Source organism: Onychomys torridus, chromosome 5, assembly GCF_903995425.1.
Source record: "Onychomys torridus chromosome 5, mOncTor1.1, whole genome shotgun sequence".
In the NCBI taxonomy this organism is placed as follows: Eukaryota; Metazoa; Chordata; class Mammalia; order Rodentia; family Cricetidae; genus Onychomys; species Onychomys torridus.
This window is the reverse complement of record NC_050447.1, coordinates 65,182,244-65,202,177: the sequence shown is the minus strand read 5'-3', so window position 1 is coordinate 65,202,177 and position 19,934 is coordinate 65,182,244. Positions and strand designations below refer to the sequence as shown.

At 41.3% G+C, this 19,934-nt stretch overlaps 1 protein-coding gene across 1 annotated transcript in view; it reads right to left on the bottom strand.

Annotated features, from left to right (window-relative positions):
* Itih2 (inter-alpha-trypsin inhibitor heavy chain 2) overlaps nt 1-11,436 on the bottom strand; it is a 37,112-nt gene extending 25,676 nt beyond the window's left edge. The window contains exons 1-6 of the mRNA XM_036186786.1: nt 11,347-11,436; nt 10,122-10,196; nt 8,606-8,638; nt 7,055-7,224; nt 3,062-3,166; nt 1,126-1,288 (exon numbers count right to left, since the gene is read on the bottom strand). Of these exons, the coding sequence (XP_036042679.1) occupies nt 1,126-1,288; nt 3,062-3,166; nt 7,055-7,224; nt 8,606-8,638; nt 10,122-10,196; nt 11,347-11,430 (630 nt within the window). The 5' untranslated portion in view covers nt 11,431-11,436. The remainder of the gene's footprint in view (nt 1-1,125; nt 1,289-3,061; nt 3,167-7,054; nt 7,225-8,605; nt 8,639-10,121; nt 10,197-11,346) is intronic.
* Between the last annotated feature and the right edge of the window lie 8,498 nt (nt 11,437-19,934).

The following is a 19,934-nucleotide window of genomic DNA, read 5'->3' as shown; positions in this document are numbered from 1 at the left end:
TTTTCCCTTGTTTGCATAGAGCTAGCTACCTGTTTCTTTACCATGTTATAAGTCATCAAGGAGCCCTTCTCCAGGATGCTAGCACCATGAGAATTTTATTTTTTATTTTATTTTGTATGTATGTGTTTCATCTGCATGTTTTACCTATGTGTATGTGTGTGTGTAATAAAACAGTATGAAAACAGTATATTATTCTACTCTTAGATATGTTAAAACTCTTGAGGATGGGTACTTTGCTGTTGTTTTTTTTGAGTCAGGGTTTCTCTGTGTAGTTTTGGTGCCTGTCCTGGATCTCACTCTGTAGACCAGGCTGGCCTCGAACTTACGGAGATCTGCCTGCCTCTGCCTCCCGAGCACTGGGATTAAGGGCAAGTGCTACCACCACCCAGCTGTGGATGGGTACTTTATAGGCAAAGAAGTTTATTTATTTGGCTTATGATTCTGAGAGGTGCAAGACTCAAACCTCAGATGGTACGCCTTTTACAGACGACAATGTAGAAGCTCACAACACCGTAACCATGAAGGTTAGTTTGCTGAGTTCAGTGGTGTATTACTCAAACCCTGGAATCTGAATTTGAACTTATTTAGAAGTCATCAGGGATGTGACTAAGATAAGGATCTTTAGGGGAAGTCATCCTCTGCTACTTGGCTCTTCATCCAGCAAGGGGAAAGCAGAAGGAGATTTGAGATGCTCAGAGTAGGAGAATAGAGTCGAAAGGCCACAGGCCAAGGACTGCCAGCACCCGGCAGATACCAGAAGCCAGAAACAGTATGTGTTCTGCACTCCCGGCTTGGAATTAAAATTTCACAAGGATCAGTCATCCTCCAGTCTGTGGACAATGCACTTTTCAGATTCCAGCACAACTGTGAGAGAACAAATTTCAGCTGTTTTACGTTACACCATTTGTGATAATTTGTTACAGCAACCAGTACAACACTGATAAGCACACGAGGAAAGCTCGTGTTGGAACCTGTAGAGAAGTGGTGTGGTTGACTCCAACCCCAAATCTTTTTAGTATGCTACATTGCTTTTCGGAGCTAATGGCATCAAACACCTCCGATGGTGGTGGTAACAAATTAAACCAGAGATACGTGCTGTTGCTGACCCTATGAACCCAGGCTCACCTCCAAGTGCTTGGCCAGCCTCCCTGGCTGCAGATGAATCTTGTGCTCATAGGATCCCAGCTTCCTCCACTTCACTTCCTGGTAATGAAGTTCAAACTGCACCTTTGCTCCAGGGGGGATGTTCACTTCGGTGTTAAAGTTCTCCATATCAAGAGTTCTGCTCCTAGATGTGGGAGACCCCAACACAAGTGATCATACACGTGAAGGAGTCATAAGACACACCATTTTGATAGAGTTCTCATCTTTATCCTGGTTGATCACACCTGCTCAGTTGTTCATGAACTTGGTACATCAGAGAACTGGGCAAGTTGGAGATAAATTTAATCAAACCAAGAATTTTAACCTCTCTCATTTATTTATTTATTTATTTATTTATTTATTTATTTATTTATTTATTTATTTATTTATTTATTTATTTAGCTGCTCACTGATTTGAGTGTCATTGGCCAAAGGACCAATGATTGGGTACTGGCTTTTGAGGGACTTAAAGGGTATCATTTCTGATACAGCAGTTATGTAAACTGATGTCATTATCCTTAACTTTCAGATAATAAGTGAGGCTCATAGAGGGTGAGAAACTTACCCAAGATGCCTCACAACTAGTCAGTTGAAGAACCAGGACTCAGACACAAGCTTAGGTATCTCCAAAGGCGGTGCTTATTCCCTACACTGCACTCTGAGACTTTTGTTGAGTTTGTTGTATTTTAGGAGGTCTACAAAGGGATGAATATTAGTGTTTTATAGAACTGAATCTGTGTTTCAAATGGAAGCCCCCTCCCCATTTTTTTTTTTTTTTGTTTAAACACTTTGGACTTTATTTATTCATTCATTCATTCGTTTGTTTGTTTGTTTGTTTTACATCCTGGGTGCAGTTTTCCCTTCCCTCCTCTTCTCGCAGCCCCTCCATTTATCACCTTTCTGTCCCCCTATCCACTCCTCTTCCATTTCTATTCAGAAAATGGCAGGCTTCCCATGGATATCAAACATGGCTTATCAAGTTGTAGTGAGACTATGCACCTCTCCATGTATGAAGGCTGGGAAGGTGACTAGTATGAGGAGTAGAGTCCCCAAAACCAATAAAAGAGTCAGAGACAGTCCCTGATCCCTCTGTTAGGAGTCCCACATGAAGACCTAGCTACACAACTGTCACATATATGCAGAGGGCCTAGGTCAGTCCCATGTAGGCTCCCTGGTTGTCGGTTCAGTTTCTGTGAGCTCCTATGATATGAGTCCAGGTTAGCGAATTCTGTGGGTTTTCTTGTAATGTAAATCACTATCAAATCCAGTATGATGGCTGCTGTTTAGGTGCTTACTTAGAGTTTTAAGGAGGAAGCAGCAAGATTTTCCAGTGTGGTTGAATCCAGCATCAAGACTAACAATGAATGGTGTATGTGTGTGCACCTGCAGCCGTGAGACAAGAAACAACATTGCCTCTCCTTCAAGAGTGGCTATATTTCATGCTATGTACCAAAGAAGCCAGGGTTGTTCTGAGGCACTCCTAGACCTGGAGATTCTAATGGTTGTAATTAGTCATGTGGGTGCTGAGACTCGAAACTTGGTCCTCTGGAAGAGTGGCCAGTGTTCTTAATTACTGAGCCATCTCTCTAGGCCCATGTGTATATTTTATAACAAGATCATGATTACTATATTCCTGTAGTTCATATCACTGCACTTTTTTTGGGTGTAAGGTGTTTATTTACAGAACATTCATTTACTTGCAAAACAAGTCATATAAAAACAACCTATGTAAAACTCCCAAACCCCACTGATAGAGAGGTTTTTAGGGAAATGGACATTGAGACACCTAATTCTATTATCATCCTAGGACTTGCCATTTTTTCTAGGCTTTGAGGCACTCTGGAGCCTGGTGTGCTCTGGGAGGAATGGGGCAGGAGGAAAGCAGATAAGATGGCAAGCCGTGATCCTTAGCCCTTACCTCACCCATCCAGCCGTCTTGCCTTTGGCTCTTGCCTGTGAATAAAGAGCTCGGCCCACAGTTTTCTCTCTGATGGTACTTGTAAATGTCATACCATTCACGGTCCTAGAATCGACAAAAATCAATGGTGGGCCACGTTAGCAGTCTTAGGAGCACTATCAAAGAACAAGCAATTGATGAATGGGGGCAGTAATCACTTTGCATCTACAGGAAACAAGAAGCATGATCTTGTATAGACAGGACTTTCTATCTGATTGTGATTTGAGAGAAGTTAAACTGGGTTCCAGCTCCCCAAATTTCTCTCATGTACTACTATGTGTTTAAGCTTTCCCATATCCAAACCATACTCTTTGGATGAAGCATGGGGTGTGGATATGCCCTTTGAGTGTGGCAGGTGCCTGGGAGAGGTGGCTGGTAAGCCAAACAATTCTTTGGAGAGTTAAGAATTAAACATAGTCTGGTGCAAAAGAATGAAGGTGTCCCATCAAAATTGGTAGATTGAATTCTCCCTCCCAGTGAATGGTTTTAGAAAGTGGGGACTTCAGAAGTTATTTAGGTCATGAGAGAGGCACCTTCACAAGTAGGATGAATGCCATTATAAAAGAGAAGCTGAAGCCCTGTCCCCTTCCCACCATGTGAAGGCAATTACGAGAAAACCACCTATGAACCAGAAAGTGAGATTGCACCAGACACTGAATTTGCCAGCACCTTGATCTTGGATTTTCCAGCTGCCTGAACTATGAAAATAATATTTTTTGTGTTGTTTACACCCACCCATCCTGTAGTACTCAATTTTGGCAGCACCAACCAATTAAGACAAAAGGGGATACAGTCCTGGAAGGAAAGAAAAGAATGTGAAAGATGGAGGAGAGCCCAGCTGAATCCTCCTAAGTGTTTCTGTTTATTTCCTCCAAATCTCCCTTGGGGATTCCCTGCTTTCTCTTTGTATCTTTGCCTCTATCCATCCGATTCTTAGTTGGCTTGTACTTGATTCTCACCAAGTAATGATGTTTGGAGGAATAGGATTCTGTAATCTTAATAGTCCCTGAAGGAAACATTTAGAACTAGTTGGAAAAGTTTCTGGTGCCCATGGTGACTGGGAAGTGCCACTGGCATTCATGAAAGCCATCAAAAAATGCTAGAAATGCTATAATAGAAGGAATGAAATCTCTGAAGGGTTTCCCTCCCCAGGTACCAATAAGCATACAGGTAGGATAAACATTTCCAGGCTTTATCTTTCACAGGACAGAAATTAGACCCAAGAAGATAAGTGACTTGCTCAAGCTGGTCAGAACAAGAATGAAAACAAAGTCCAGTGTCCAGACCAGCATCTTCCCATCAGATCATAGACAGATTCAAGGTTGAACAAGTCTGTATAGAGACATGATCATCTTCCACAGTGATGTTTGGGTTTTTTTTTTTTTTAAATCTATTTATCTATTATGTGTACAGTGTTCTGCCTGCATGTATGCCTGCACACCAGAAGAGGGCACCAGATCTCATTGCAGATGGTAGTCAGTCATCATGTGGTTTCTGGGAAAAGACCTCCAGAAGAGCAGTCAGTGCTCTTAACCTCTGAGCCATCTCTCCAACCCTGCATTTGAGATCTTGAGCAAAGGTAGAAAAAATATTTTGGCTGATCCTAAGGTCTACATAACCCATTCTGTCTTCTCCAGTCTATAAATTCAACCCAAGTAAAGGCAGACCAAAATAAATGCACATTTCATGCTATTGCCTTTGTTACCCTAAGGAGGGAAAGAAGAAAGAAACTGAGTAAATGAAAACTGAACCCCCAAACACCTAGAATAAATTCTGATTATGTGGCTTAATTATAATAATTTATTGAATTAGTTTAAAATGTCATTTATATTCACGGTGCCACACAGAAGCACTATAGAAAACTTCTCCCTCCCATTTACTTTCTAGAAAGAGCTAATTGAAATTGTCCTAGAAGTCAGGCTTGGTGGTGCATGCCATTCACCCCAGCACTTGGAAGCAGAGGAAGATGAAGACAGGACAGGATTTATAGAGATACTCTATTAAAACATCTCAAAATTTAAGCTAATTCAAAAGATACCAATCTACATAATGCTTTTTTTCACATATTTTTTTCCATTTTAGAAAGTATAGTGAACATAAGGAATGTTGAGATGGCTCAGCGGGTATAGGCACTTGTCACCAAGCCTGATGATCTGAGTTTGATTCCCAGGATCCACATAGTAGAAGGAGAGAACTGACTTACACAAATTGTCCTCTGACCTTCATGAATTTACTGAGGCATGGACACACACACACACACACACACACACACACACACACACACACACACAGTGAATAATAAAAACAACTTACAAATTCAAAAACCAAGATATATATAGTTAACGTGGATCTACAGGTTTTTTGTTTTGTTTGTTTTTTGAGATAGGGTTTCTCTGAGTGGCTCTGTCTGTCCTGGAACTTGCTCTGTAGACCAACCTGGCCTTGAACTCACAGCAATCAGCCTGTTTCTGCCTCCTGAGTACTGGAACTAAAGGTGAATCTACAGTTTTTATCATTCAAAACACTTGCTAGTCAAAATACTTGCAAACTAAACCTTCTACTTTATTCATTGCCTTTGTGTATAAAAGGAAAAAAAAACAAATGAGAAGTAATTCAACTTAAGGCCTTAATCAAGAAAAAAAAAACTGAGGCTGTATGCAGAGCAATATACTGTGTTCCAGGCAGTCTAAGAGGGACATTGACCAATGAGAACACTGTATGGATGGCTACATGGGTGTCCACGTGATTGACCCCCATTCCAATTACCTTCAGGAACATTATTTAGCTTTAACATGCAAAGGCTGCAAATGGATAATGGGCTTAGCTATGAATGGTAGCAGAATGGTTAACTTCTTTTATTAAGAAAAATTTCAAAATTATAAAAATATCAAGAGAATAGTATAAGAGGCCACCATGAAAGCTATCACTGGCATTCATTATCAATATCGAGCCAATCTTAGTTCATCTGTACTCAATTGCTTCCCACCTCAATTATTTGGAAGCCAATCTCCAACCTCATATCACTTCACCTTCACCCATGAGCACTTCAACATCTACTTTGCAGTAGAGCTTTAAAACTTCTATGTGAGTAACAGAGTCATTGGGTAGAAAATGGAAAAATTGTAAATGAAGCATAAGAAATAATTCTAACAGAGCTGTCAACCATTGAGCTGATTGCCACAAGAAGCAGTGAGTTAATGATTAAGGAAAAAGTCAAGTCTAGCCTTTATAACCCACTCATTAGAGATGTCATAGAGAAATCCAAACACAGGATTTGAGACTGTGTTTAATGGCTGGCTCTCAACTCCTTCCTCCCAAAGAAATGTGTGGCACACAACGCTGACTTATTACAAACACACTCATATGGTATCCTATAAGATTCACGCCTTTCTCTCTCTCAAAGAAATCACATATAAATGTGAGTCAGTAGAAAGTGGCTGCCGTAGCAGGAGTCTTATGTCTACTTCAGTATGTTACAGAGGAGAGGTGGGGGCCGGAGAGATGAGAAGGCTCTGCCAGTAAAGTACTTGCTGTGCAAATATGGGTTCGATACTCAACACCTACGTAAAGGCTGGGCATGGTGACACACGCTTGTGATCCCAGCACTGGTGACACAAAACCAGTGGGTTTCTGGAGCTCTCTGGTCAGTTAGGTTAGCCTACTTGGTGAGTTCCATGCCAGTGAGGAATCTTGTCTTATACCCAAGGTTGACCTCTGCCCACCATACATGAACATGCAAATGCAACTTCACACACACACACACACACACACACACACACACACACACGCACACGCACACGCACATGCACACACACACACACAAAACAACCCATATATAGTGACACAAAGTAGAACCACCAGAGCAGTGCACACTTAAGTTTCATTACAAAAGGAGGGCTTTTGATGCCAAGACACAGGAGCATCCAATCCCCATTCTACATAGGAGTTACTCACATGGTGAAGTTGGTGATAAAGGCTCCTTTGGGGACCTGAACATCGAACACGACAGTTTGGGGCTGTGGGGAATTATTCACCAGTTTGCTCTGGATGATAGTGGTAGCCATCCGAGAAGTAATAGTCGACTGGACTTTGTAGCTATAAAGAGTAACTTGATCAACATCATCCTGAAATTGGCAAGAAAGTATAACTGTAGTAACAAAATACCCACATGGAATGTACTATGTATATGATGTTCCAATTGGTCTATTTTATTTGTTATGAACAAGTCTAGGGGTGCTGGTAAATACATAACTCAGGCATTGGTAAGCAATCTTCTAACTCCTTGAAATACCCCACAAAGAGTTGGGTCATTGTTATGATGTCTCCTTTCTCTTCTTTCCCCCCTCTCTCCCTCTCTTCTTCCTTTCATGCTTTTTTTCCTTATTTCCATCGTTTTATAATCTGAGTAGGAAATGGATGTGGGAAGCAAGATGGACTGAAAGAGTTCAGGAAATAATTTCTCATAGAGCTGCTACTAGGGAGAGGAGATTGGATGGCAGGGTCAAGAGAAGACCCTGGCTCTGTCTTCAGAGTCAAATACAAGCAGGTGTACCCACAAACTCCATATTGCTACCAATTTCCTTCAGTATCATCCATTATTATTACACTTCAGCCCTTGCTTCTTTTCCTGTATTAAAACAAGCTAAGTGAACACTGAAGGCTAAACATAATCAACAGAATTGTCCTGTCTAGGACATTTTGATTCAATTATTTGTTTAATAATACCTTGGACCTCCTTTTCTCTCTTCTATGGTTGAAAGTAGCCCCAGTTTAAGAAAACAAAACAAAACAGTGATGATTGCAGACCAGGTATAAAAAATACCTCCTTTAGGATGTTCCTTCAGATCTGTGACAATGTGTGACCTGTTAGATTTTACTTTTTCTTCTCCCAAGATTTGCTTACTTCACTATTAGATTCCATCATTCAGATTTTGTTCTCCAAGATTAATGCTTCCAACTAGTTAGCTCCCAAGCCTATGTCAAGCTAAGATAAAATCCAGGCCCATTTGTTTACCCTTCCCCCTGTTTCATGGGGAAGTTCTCAGTTCAGAACAGGAAGCCAACACAGACCAATTCTTGGGTGTTCTCTTGTGACAGGAAGGTCCACTCTGGATCTTCTAGGAAGCTGAGCCACGCTGCCTGGGAGTGGCTTTCTTTAGCTGCTCTTTGACTTGCTACAGCCTCCAGGCATCATGGATTTAAACCAAAGCTATTAAGTCAGCATTAAATTCATATTGTTGGGTGGAAACTATATCATTAGTAAAACGTGAGAAGATGGGAAAGACATTTCAACCCAGGCAGTTGCATCTGCCTTGCCTGCAAGCACTATGCTCTTCAAAGCTGAGCTTCAGAAGGACTTTCAGAGTTGAGCAAGGCAAAGTTTCAAAAGTCAGGTCAATACTTCCAGTGACGGAGACAAAGGAGACACCTGGATTGATTTCCAGGTAATAATTAACAGGAAAATCACTCACACACCAATTTATGACACAACCGAAGCCCACTCACCGTCTCCTCTCCTGATTCTTCAGGAAGACTTCTCTGTGGAAGGAAGTCAGAGAGACAGTCATTCTTCAGCCACTTGAGGCTTACTACCCCAAGGCAAAAATCTTATGTTCTTAATCAGACAATTGTGTTCCTTCCATACTGCGGGATAAGTCATTCATTGGCATCAAGACATAAATATGGAGCATTATGGAAAATGATTTTCCCACCTGTGAGTTTCTCTGAACAACTTTCTCAGCCATCTTTTTTGGTTGGGATGTACATTGCTCTATGATAGAATGTTATTAAAGCTTTCAGGTCAAAGCTTTGGAAGAACTTTCTCCATGAAAATTTCTGATCCTCAAGTTAGTTCACTTTACTGTTTCCATAGCAGAATGCACCTTCCCTTTAGAGTGCTTACCTTGCTCATGATGATCCGCCTTGCGTGGGGAACAGTTTAAGGTCTGCCTCTTCCTTTTAGACTAAGTTACATGAGAGCAGGGACTTAAATGTACTTCCTACATGGTTAGCCCTGGAGCCACACACAGGGAAAAGTACATTGAAAATTCTATGCTCTTAATTACCTACTGTGTTAGAAAATTAGCTACATGAGTACAGGTCCTAGGAGCATGGACAAAGGACTCCCCTTGCCTTTGAAAGGTAAGCATCTTAAGAGCTATGGGCAAACTTTTATGTCCAAGGGATTAGAAAATAAGTCTATTGACTGATGTGAGCTAATTTTGGGTGGGCTGATATTTTAGTAGATGTTGTGTGACACAGGTCAAGGATTGTCTTTTGGGGTTTTTGTTTGTTTATTTGTCTTTGGGACACTCTGTAGTCCAAGCTGTTCTGGAGCTTACCACGTAGCTCAAGCTAGCCTCAACTTTGTAGCAACCTTCCTGCCTCAGCCTCCAAAGCACTGTAATTATATGCCCCACTGTACTCAACTCTTTTTGACATTTAACACAATGTTTAATGTTTTCTCTCCAGAGGCTACATAAAAACCCTGACAAAGCGTCCTGACTGTTGGGTTTTTGAATATTATTGATCTATAAAAGGTGGACTTTAGAAAGTCAAACATTCATACTCAGACAAAGCCAGTCATCTCTCAGCTTAGTGTTATTTCCATAAATACTTCCTTTCTCAGTATGTGGGATCTGTGGTGGGAGAAGCCAAACCCTTGCTGGCATGGTAGAACAATCCCTCCCCATAAATTAGGAGATTTTCTGTGTCTCCTCAGCAGCTTCCAGGATGTGACCTCAAGCATGTCTAGTTCTCTGGATGAAAGTGTTCTCCCTTTGACTAAATGGCCAGAGGAAGGAGAATGTGTGGCTTTACTGTGTCCTTTATAGGTAGAAGCTTCTGGAAAACAATGTGAAAGTCTCTTTGTAATAACCTTGACAATATTCCACAAGAGTGTAGCAATACTGGCCTATTCTCTGTTAGAAAATAAAATTATTGAGACACTAGAATCTTGTTTTACCTCTTCTCCAGTAATGAATCTCTTTCACCTATTTTCGCCGGTTAGAGTTTACTATACCTGGTATCTTCTTCCCTTCTCCACAAATGGAAATGTGTCTGGGGCCAGTTCCACAGGACCGTCATATTCTGCAAACTTTAAAGATAGTTGAGGATGTTCAATTACTTTTAAAAATCATCTACAGGAAAAAAGGCAGCCTACATTCATTATATTTTTTAATATATTAATTTCTTTAATATGTATATTTGCTAGTTAGGTCTCAGAAATAAATAAATGGAAATGAAGTATTTCAAATTTGTTGGGTGTAAGAATTCAATTGTGAGTGTGCCTGAAGAAGGTAGACAGACATGTAATCTAATGATAAAAGTTCCTGGAAAAGCACTTGGATGGAGTAATGGGGCCTTAATCATGTGGGACTGGACAGATGTATGAAAAGAGGGCTGGCTGGAAATTACTGAAAAAGCACAAACATACTTGGTTTTAGCTTCAGTCTGAGATTTCTGACACATTCTTGTGGTTTTCAGACTGTTGGAAAATGTGATAGTTTCTAAGTAGAGTGATTTTCTCCTCCTGAAAACATACTGTTTTTTCCTCTGTCATTTTTATGTGCTATCCACTCCTTGGGATTTTCTAGAATAATCCTGTAACACATTGTTCTCTGCCAGCACAGAAGTAGCGCTTGAGTGATATTCAGAATGACTCAGTTCAAGGTTTACCCCACACTGGGATGGCAGGAGGTCCCGAATGGAGACCTGAAAGCCATGGGTATTGTCCCTGCATTTTTCCAGATGTGCAGCTACCTTCTTCTATCAGAAAACTTAGAGTGTCCATATTACAGAAATAATCATTTGCTTAAGCATAAAAGACAACGATGCTGTGAGAATGACTGAGCCCAAGAGTAGTACTTCTACATAACTATACCAGCCACCACTCAGTAGTTCTAGTTCATGGGCTATGCCCGGTAGTTTACGGGCATCTCTTCATTCTCATGGCAACCCTTTGGCATAGGTCTGTTGTTACACACATTTTTATATAAAAAGTGGACAACTCTGCTCCATATATGCTACACTAGGATATCTGACCACTGAACTTGACTTAAATTTCATGAAAAACCTCATAATGTCTTAAGAGGTCAATACATCTCATAATTATAACATGCTGTCTGATGAATGTTCTCCTAAGTTTCTGCTCTACACAGAACAAGTTCATTGAATAGAAATAGCATTCAGCTATTTGCAGCCCATTTGTTTAGGCCAATAGCTAGGAGCCCCACAGAAGTACTTACTTCTGAGTACCCATTTATGGGGATTTCGAAGGCTTGTCCTTCCAAAAGGAACAGCCAGATGAGAACGCACGTGAGTCGCTGCATTTTGCTGGATAGCTGTGCCAAGCTCTCCAGAGCAGATGGTCTGGGAGAATCCCCTCCTACCGAACCCAGTGCACAGCCACTTGATTCTGTCGAGGAGAGCAGTCCGTTTTTAAAAGAAGAAAAAAAGCACTCTGACTTTGCTCAAATTCAGGACAAATATTTGCTCTGGAGTCAAACGCGAGCTCTGGGCGGGTGGAAGGGACAGTGGGGGTTATTCAAACAGTAAAGCCAGGAGCGGTTCCTGGGCTGTGGGGGCGAGTCAGGGTCAGGCCCAGGGTTTGATGATTGTGCACCCCCACTCTTGATTTTGTTGATTTTAATTTATCTTACAGTTAGAGAGACTTGAAGATAGTTCTCACCCTCTTTAAAGGTCCAAGTAAGGAACTACATTAAGGAATAAACCCAGAAAGAAGGGCTAAACCGACAATGTCTGGATATAAAATTATTTCATTTAAGTCAAGAGCGCTTGCTGTTCTTGCAGAGGTTCTATTCCCAGCACATGGATGGTGGTGTACATACACACATGCAGGCAAAATACTCAGACACATACAATAAATAAATCTAAAAATATTAAAGGAGAGCAAGAGGCATTTAGGGAAAGTAAGAGGAGAAATACAGTGATTTTCTGAGGAGAGAATTCATGTTTTCTGTTTCCTCTGTGTCATTTTGATAACTGAGTATTTGCTACACATAAAGATTAGGGGAAGGATGCAGGGGACCAGGGCTTACCCTTCAGCAAAGATGCTCAAAAACTGTCTCCTCTTGCTGCCCCCCGCCCCAATCTCTGTTAGCATAGTGGTTCCATCATTTTGGTGAGCCATGCAGTGAAAATACAAACCATAAATTATAAAATTGTTACTATGCTATTACAACACCAATACAAATTTCTGAAAAATGATTTAAAGAGAAAATTATGTGAATAATATACATCTATGAAAGACGGACAGCAAGCACATTGACAAAGGGGAAACACTAAGCAAATAGCTAAGAGAGTTAATGAATTAGTTCATACACTGTAAACATCAATGGAGGCTTCATTATGTGTACTGGGTAAAAGAAAGCATGGGAATCATCTTGGGCTCTCTCACTGCAGTAGTGGAGGAGGATGGAAAATACACTAGAATAAGGGACAAACCAGAAGGTCATGCCCAGTGCAAGGATGGGAACCGCTGACCTGGAGAAGTGCAGTCCCTCTACAGTGAAATGGGGCTTTATCAGCTGAGTGTACAAAGATGGGGGTGACTGCTCCAGGCTCACTGGGGGCATGCTCATTCAGGGAGCAGGATGAGCATGATACAGAAAGTGGAAATGTACCAATGTGGCAGGAAATGGAGGGAAAGAAGAGGAAGCGGGCTGATGAGACCACATGCATTGGGCCAAAGAAACCTGAGTTCTATGCTCCAGGCAGAGAGAACTCAATGGGTTAGAAGGGGAGAAGATGGTACCCCCATTTTATAAAGCTCACTTTGGGTATGGTTCAGATGATGAAATTAGCAAGACATGAATTCAAAGACCTACTTCAGACACTGACTGTTTTTGAGATAGCATGAGGTTCTAGGCCAAGGCAAAGGCAGTGGGGATAGCTTGAGATGATGGGTTGGTTCATGAAATATTCACAGAAAACTCTAGATATAATATGAAATGAAGGTATGTGCTAATTATTGCCAACTAATGAAAACACTGTGCTGATTAATGAGGCCATGCATTGACAGCTGAAAAACTTACACAGATGGGCAAATAACCAAGGCATCATGGTAACTATAGCATTGTCCATGTGGTGGGCTTTTGCCCACCTTACACTTTTTTCTTTACAAAAGTAGTTTAAAGTCTGTCTTTCTAGGTCATATCTGCTTCAACCACTTGCTCGTTGTGGGATAAGCATCATCTACCATTGCTATAGATTAAATTGTGTCTCTCTCAAATTCATATGCCTTCATACCTACTACAGATGTGTTTGGAGAAAAGAATTAAGATTAAATGATGTCAGAAGGGTGTTGACCCCGATCCAGTAGGAATAGAGTTCTTATAAGTCTCCCTCTGAAGACTCAACAAGAAAGCAGCAATGCTCAGATCAAGAAGGTGCCCTCGTGGAAAGCAATTGAATGGTACCTTGAACTTAGATATCCATGCTTCAGAACTTTAAGAAGTAAATTTTTGTTATTCAATCTACTCAGCTCATATTATTTTTAATTATAGTAGCTTGAGCTAGGATATTAACCTACCCTGTATCATAGCTTTTTAGAGCATTAACTATGATCACGTGTTTAGAATACTTGCACTGGGGTTAGAGAGGTGTTCACTCAGTGCCTAAGAGCACGTGGGACTCTTTCAGAGGACCCAGGTTGATTCCTTGTACCCACAGCAAGCTGCTCACAACCAGTTTTAGTGGGATCCAACACCTTTGGCCTCTGTGGACATCTGCACTCACTTGCACATGCACATGCCCCACACATAATTAAAACTAATAAGAATAAATAAATAAAAATCTTGACAAATGCTAAATGCCCAATAAATAACATTATAATTTTTTTCCTAAAAAGGAATATAGATTTTGGTGTGAAAAAATTTGGACACACAAAAATAGAGCTTAGTAATCATCATCTGTCTCTTCTTAGCTGTAAAACTACTTCTATGCTTTAGATTTGTGAGAGTAAACCTTAGCTCAGTGCCTGGCAGGTTATTTTCCTGCATTTGTAGAGAGCGAATAAAGGCTTGCTTAATTTAGTTTTTCATCATAGATTACTTTGTTATATTGCTACTTTTCCTTCTTTTTAGTTTCTTCTAAACAGGTAAATTATCCACATATATTTCATGTCACTTTGATTTTGTGCATTGGTTAGCATATGATATTATTCCCTCACTATAGAACAGGGAGACCTGTACACAGAGGACATTTTCAGTATTGTCCAAACCTAATAGAATTTTATTTTCCTTGTCATAAAATATAGACCCTTAGATGCAGATTATAATTAAGCAACTCGTGCTCTGAGGAGAATTATTAGCCAGGGGAGGTTGTCCAGTGCAGGGTCAAAGACCTCAGGCCTATGGTGGTGTCTTGCAGCTCCCTGATCATTTAAAACCTGACTCACATGAAACGTGAGCTACACTTACCTCTATTTCTCTAACCAGTTTTCTCTTAAGCTCTGGAAATTACGCAACAATGTATCTGCTGGGAAATTCAAATACAATGGGAGAGAAACCATTGATCTTCCCCTCCCCTGTGTAGGATGGGCTAGGTAAGCTCACACCAAACCCTCATGGGAAAGCCTCTACAGCTTGGCATACTCCGCTGAGAAAATGATTTGGGACAAGTTAGCTCCAGTGGTACATTTTCCATAAATAATCATGATTTATTTTTTTAATATTCTAGTCCCTTTCACCCATCATCCCATCTTCACGGATATTCAGAATTATCTCAGGAGGAACCCAATTTGGGGCAGCCTAGGTCACATTTTCCTTTTCATGCTGCTAACTTGTCTCCAAATGCCAAAGTCTCCAGGAAAACACCCTGTTTGCTCTCTCTTTATGTTTGGAAGTATCTTGACTCTAATCGGGAAGGGCATGTGTGTTTAGGTCACTGGGTCCTGAACCTGTGACCCTTCCCCCCACCTTCCATGTCCAGGCAGTGATAATGAAGTGAACTGAAGCTACACAACTGTTGCAATTGTTTATGACTTACAAGGTAAAAATCAATTTTATAAAGATCACAAGAATATTCATTTTCATGTGTACGAAAATCGGCAGCAAATCCACAAGAAAAAAAATCACACTATTTCATGACACTTGAATGAAGTAATAACTCAGCGACTACTCATTGAGAGTTTTGAGAAATGTCAATAAATCTGAAAGTTGTCACTGAGTATGTTGTTGTGGTTTAGACAGTGGCAATTGTGTGCTTATAAAAAGCTCAGTTCTCATCCTGAGATATAGATAGATGAGGATGAGGATGATGATGATATAGGTAGATAGATAGAAAGATAAATAGATAGATAGTTAGAAAAAGATAGATAGATAAATAGATAGATAGATAGATAGATAGATAGATAGATAGATGATAAAAAGATAGATAGACTGACAGAACACATGTATATGTATGGGCACTTGCCTTTGCATGTATGTGTGGAGGCCAGAATTAATTATCCAATGTCTTCTCCAGCTGTTGCCCACCTTATTTTTTGAGACAGTATTTCTTTTTTTTAAAAAATTTATTATATTTGTGTTTTAATTTTCCACATCAGCCATGGGTTCCCCTGTCCTCCCCCCTCCCGCCCCCACCCCCACCTTCCCTCCAGTCCCTCCCCTCCATTCCTATCTCCTCCAGGGCCAAGACTCCCCTGGGGATTCATTTAAACCTGGTAGATTCAGTACAGGCAGGTCCAGTCCCCTCCTTCCAGGCTGAGCAAAGTGTCTCTGTGTAAGCCCCAGGTTCCAAATAGCCAGCTCATGCACTAAGGACAGGTCCCAAACAGTTCAAGCTATTCAACTGTCTCACTTATCCAGAGGGCCTGCTCCAGCTGGGGGCTCCACAGCCTTTGGTTCATAATTTATGTGCTTCCATTTATTTGGCTATTTGTCCCTGATTTCTTGATGAATCTGGAACTCACCATTCTGGCTAAGCTAGCTGCCTACATCTACCTGCCTCTGTCACCTAAATGTTAGGGTGACAGTCATGACTGTCACATTTGGCTTTTATTTGCCTGCTAGGGATCGAATTCAGGCCCTCATGCTTGTTCAGCAATGTCTTTTCCCACTGAGCCTCTTCCCAGTCCAAGAACATGTTTAGAAGTTCTAAGCTGAAGCTAAGCTAATTTACAAATGGCCGTATTTGACCTTCCCTCCTCATTCACTAGGTCCAACGGTGCACAATACAGAGAAGGTCTGTTTCTACACAAATATGGGCTCTGATTACTTCCTTCTCATAGTGAAGCCAAAGCAGTTTGTTAGAGATTTCTAAAGGATTACCTGGTTGCATTTTAAAGATGATGTTCGACTACCTGGCCACATCTTTTCCCTTACATTAGCTACAGGTATAGGTTAGTGTCATTTTGACCCATGATATGAAAGTATTTTGGAAGAAAATTGGTTGGAGCAAATCATCCATAGCATGAGTAAAACATAAACACAGAGACTCTGGAGCTGATGCTCCCGTTCGCTCTTGAGCCAATCAAATCTGTGCTGTTGCATCGTCTTCTGTCCAGTGCTTCTTATTTTCCAAATTCAAAGTCATACCAACTGCCACAGTAGAGAACGGGTCTGGGGGCACAGAGCAATCAGTCACCATATGTCAATCACACTATAGCAATCTTAGGCATTCTTCCTGGGGTGTCTGGGAGTTTGTGCTTAGTTCTGGTCAAGAGCACCTTTCTGTGTTGTACCAGGCAGGTCTCTCTCCAAGGTGTAGATAGTGTAAGGAGTATCCTTGGATGTCTGAACCATGGGGACGGTAGAGTTCATTTGAATGGATCCTCTGAAGGGTGATGAAGTGCGGCTCCAAGTGGTTGTCATGTGGCCGAGCCATTGTAGGCAGTGAATAGAGAAGGACTAGAATGATGGACACTGTGCGGTGGCGGCAGCAGATCCGAATAAGCAGTCTGGTTCCAGATCTTCACTACCCATCACATGGGCAGTCTGCCTCTCTGATTCACTAGTGCCTTTGTGCTGGGGCAATGTTCAACAAAGTGTACAGGCAAAAGTCCATGAGGTCTCACCCCTACACTAGGAACTATAGTCAACTGAGGCAAGCTGGGAGTGGGAGAGGTAGCGTTCTCCAGGGAAGAGCAGACCAACTGGCTGTCCAGTGCCAAGTGGACAGCCCTGAAAATATATGTAAAAATAACATTCTAGGACTGAGCAGGACATATGAATAAATGCATGCAATAACAATTAGTGAATAAAGAGGTCATGGATTTGATGAAGAGTGGAAAGAGTTATATGGGAAGGTTTGTTTGGAGGGAGAAAAGGGAAGGGGAGAAAGGCTGTAATTATCCTACACTCTCAAAATAAAAATAAATAAAATAAAAAACTGAAGGTAGACTATTTGGGGAGGAAGGGAAGAGACCAGTGAATGTGGGCAAAGAGGGTAGGGGTAAGTATGAGTAATGTATAATGCTATGAATATATGAAATGTTACAAAGAAAGATAATAATATTTATTATTAATAATAATACTAATAGAGAGCAGTGTTGGAAGTCTGGAAGAGGAAATGAATTGTGGCTTGTAAAAATCCTAACAAATTGTATTTTTAAAACTGTATTTGGGCTGAAGAGATGGTTCAGTTGATCAAGTGCCTGCTGTGCCAGCACAAGAATCTGAGTTCAAATCTCAGAGCCCACAGAAAAAGCAGAAGACAGCTGTAAGCTTCTGTAATCCCAGCACTGGGGAGGCAGAAACAGGCAGATCCCTGAAACGTATTGTCCAACCAGCTTAGCCAACTCGATGATCTTTAACTTCACACAAAGACTGTCGCAAAAGTAAATTACTAGAGAATAATGGGGGAGAGGGGATTGACCTTGGACCTCTCCACACACACAGCACCATACATCCACTGTGTTTGAAACATACAGGACAGAATGAAGAAAAATAAGAGACTGACAGCCTAGAAAAGATGGTTTAATACCAGTCAATAGCTTATTTGCTTTGTTTTCCCTTGGAATACAAACATCAGAATGTAAAGAATTAAAACATGCCATGGGAAATACAAACCAAGAGAAATGCAGAGCCAACAGGTGGTGCTAACATAGTTTAAATGATTCACTTCTCACACTAATTACTCTCTGGTGTACCGAAAGAATCCCAAGATTGAAAGAGATTCTAACCTATGACTATTAGACCACCTCAGTACTCAAAAAGGATTTCGGGTCTGTACATTACAGACTGAGGAGCTTGAAGTGGACTTGTCTGACACAATATGTAAGAAACTATCTAAAAGATGCTTGGTAATTCTTAAAAAGAAGCCAAAGGGTTTGTGTGTGTGTGTGTGTGTGTGTGTGTGTGTGTGTGTGTGTGTGTGTGTGTAAAATGTGTCTGGGGCTCACTCCATATGCGGTAGAGAGCAAGCTGGAGCTCACACAGCAGGGAGGATCAGTGGGGGGGGGGATGGGAGGGGGTCTTGAAAGGTGTGTTAGTTTTCACCACTATGAAAAGCGCAGTGGCAGTTCTGGAGGAGGAAAGTTTTCCTTGGCTCCCAGTGTCAGAGGTTTCAACCCATGCTTGATTGCTGCCACTGCTTTTTGACCTGTGGCAAGGTTGTGTGTCTTGGTGGGAGCTTGAGGCAAAGGAAGAGGCTAGTGGCAGGCAGAGGATGAGGGCAGGGTATGGCCACTACATACCCTTCAAAAGCACACCTCCAACATGATGATTAATCTTCATTGTCAACTTGAGGGAATTTAGAGTCTCCTATGAGACAAACTTCTATGTTTGTCTGTGAGGGTGTTTCCATAGAGGTTTAGTGAGATGGGAAGCTCCATCTTGAATGAGGGCAACGCCATTACATGGCCTGGTGATGGGCTGAGTACAAAGCAGAGAGCAGGTAAGTCATCATCATTTATCTCTCTGCTTCATGACTATGGTAGCAATGTGAACACCTGCATCTATTTCTGCTGTTAAGCCTTCAGCATGATGAGCTGTGTCCCTTCAAACTGTGAGCCCAAATAAATCTTTTCTCTAAGTTTCTCTTTGTTATCCCGTGCTTCAGAAGTGAGTAATGTAACCAATACGCCCAATGGCCTAGTCTCCTCTCCTTGTATGTCTCCTACAAACATTCCACCATGTCCTAATAGTGCCCAAATCTTCAACACGTGGACCTCTGGCTGATGTTCTAGACCCAAACTACAGTGCTGAGGGTGTAGCTCAGTGGCAGAATGCTACCTAGTCTACTGCAGGCCCTAGGTCCAATCCTTGGTACTACTAACAAACATGTACACAAACTATTTGACAAAGGTCAGCAGACTAAAGAGAGAAGAAGAGCACAGTCTGAGCCCCCAGTTCAAGAAGAAGACAGAGGGGGATCTGGGAAACAAAGCCAAGTACAGAGAGTTCTGCCAAGATGTGCTTAAGAGTGAGGAAACAGAGGAGTCAAAGAATCTTAGGGCGGGGGGTTGAAGTTGGAGTTACACTTAAGCCAGAGCTGTGGCCTCATTCTGGTCAGGCACTCAGAGGCAAGCTAATTTGTTAGCAGACAAACGCATAACCCATAAACACTGCCTCACATCATAGCTAAATCCTCCCTGATTATGGAGCTTGTAAATGACACAGGGAAATTTGCTGCCTAAATAACCAATGGTTGACAATGATCTACAGAATGTTAAGTTGGACTAATTTTACATCTCTGTACTGTGGTGTTTTTAAATTGAAGACATGGGTTTGTCATAGTACAGATTGATTTCAAAATGCTTCCAATGGGTGAGATAGAAAAAAAATGCAATGAATTTTCATCTGGTTAATTATAGGACCAGTTGTTTCAATGAATCCAACCAGGAGAATTGAATGAGGGCTAGAGAGATAGC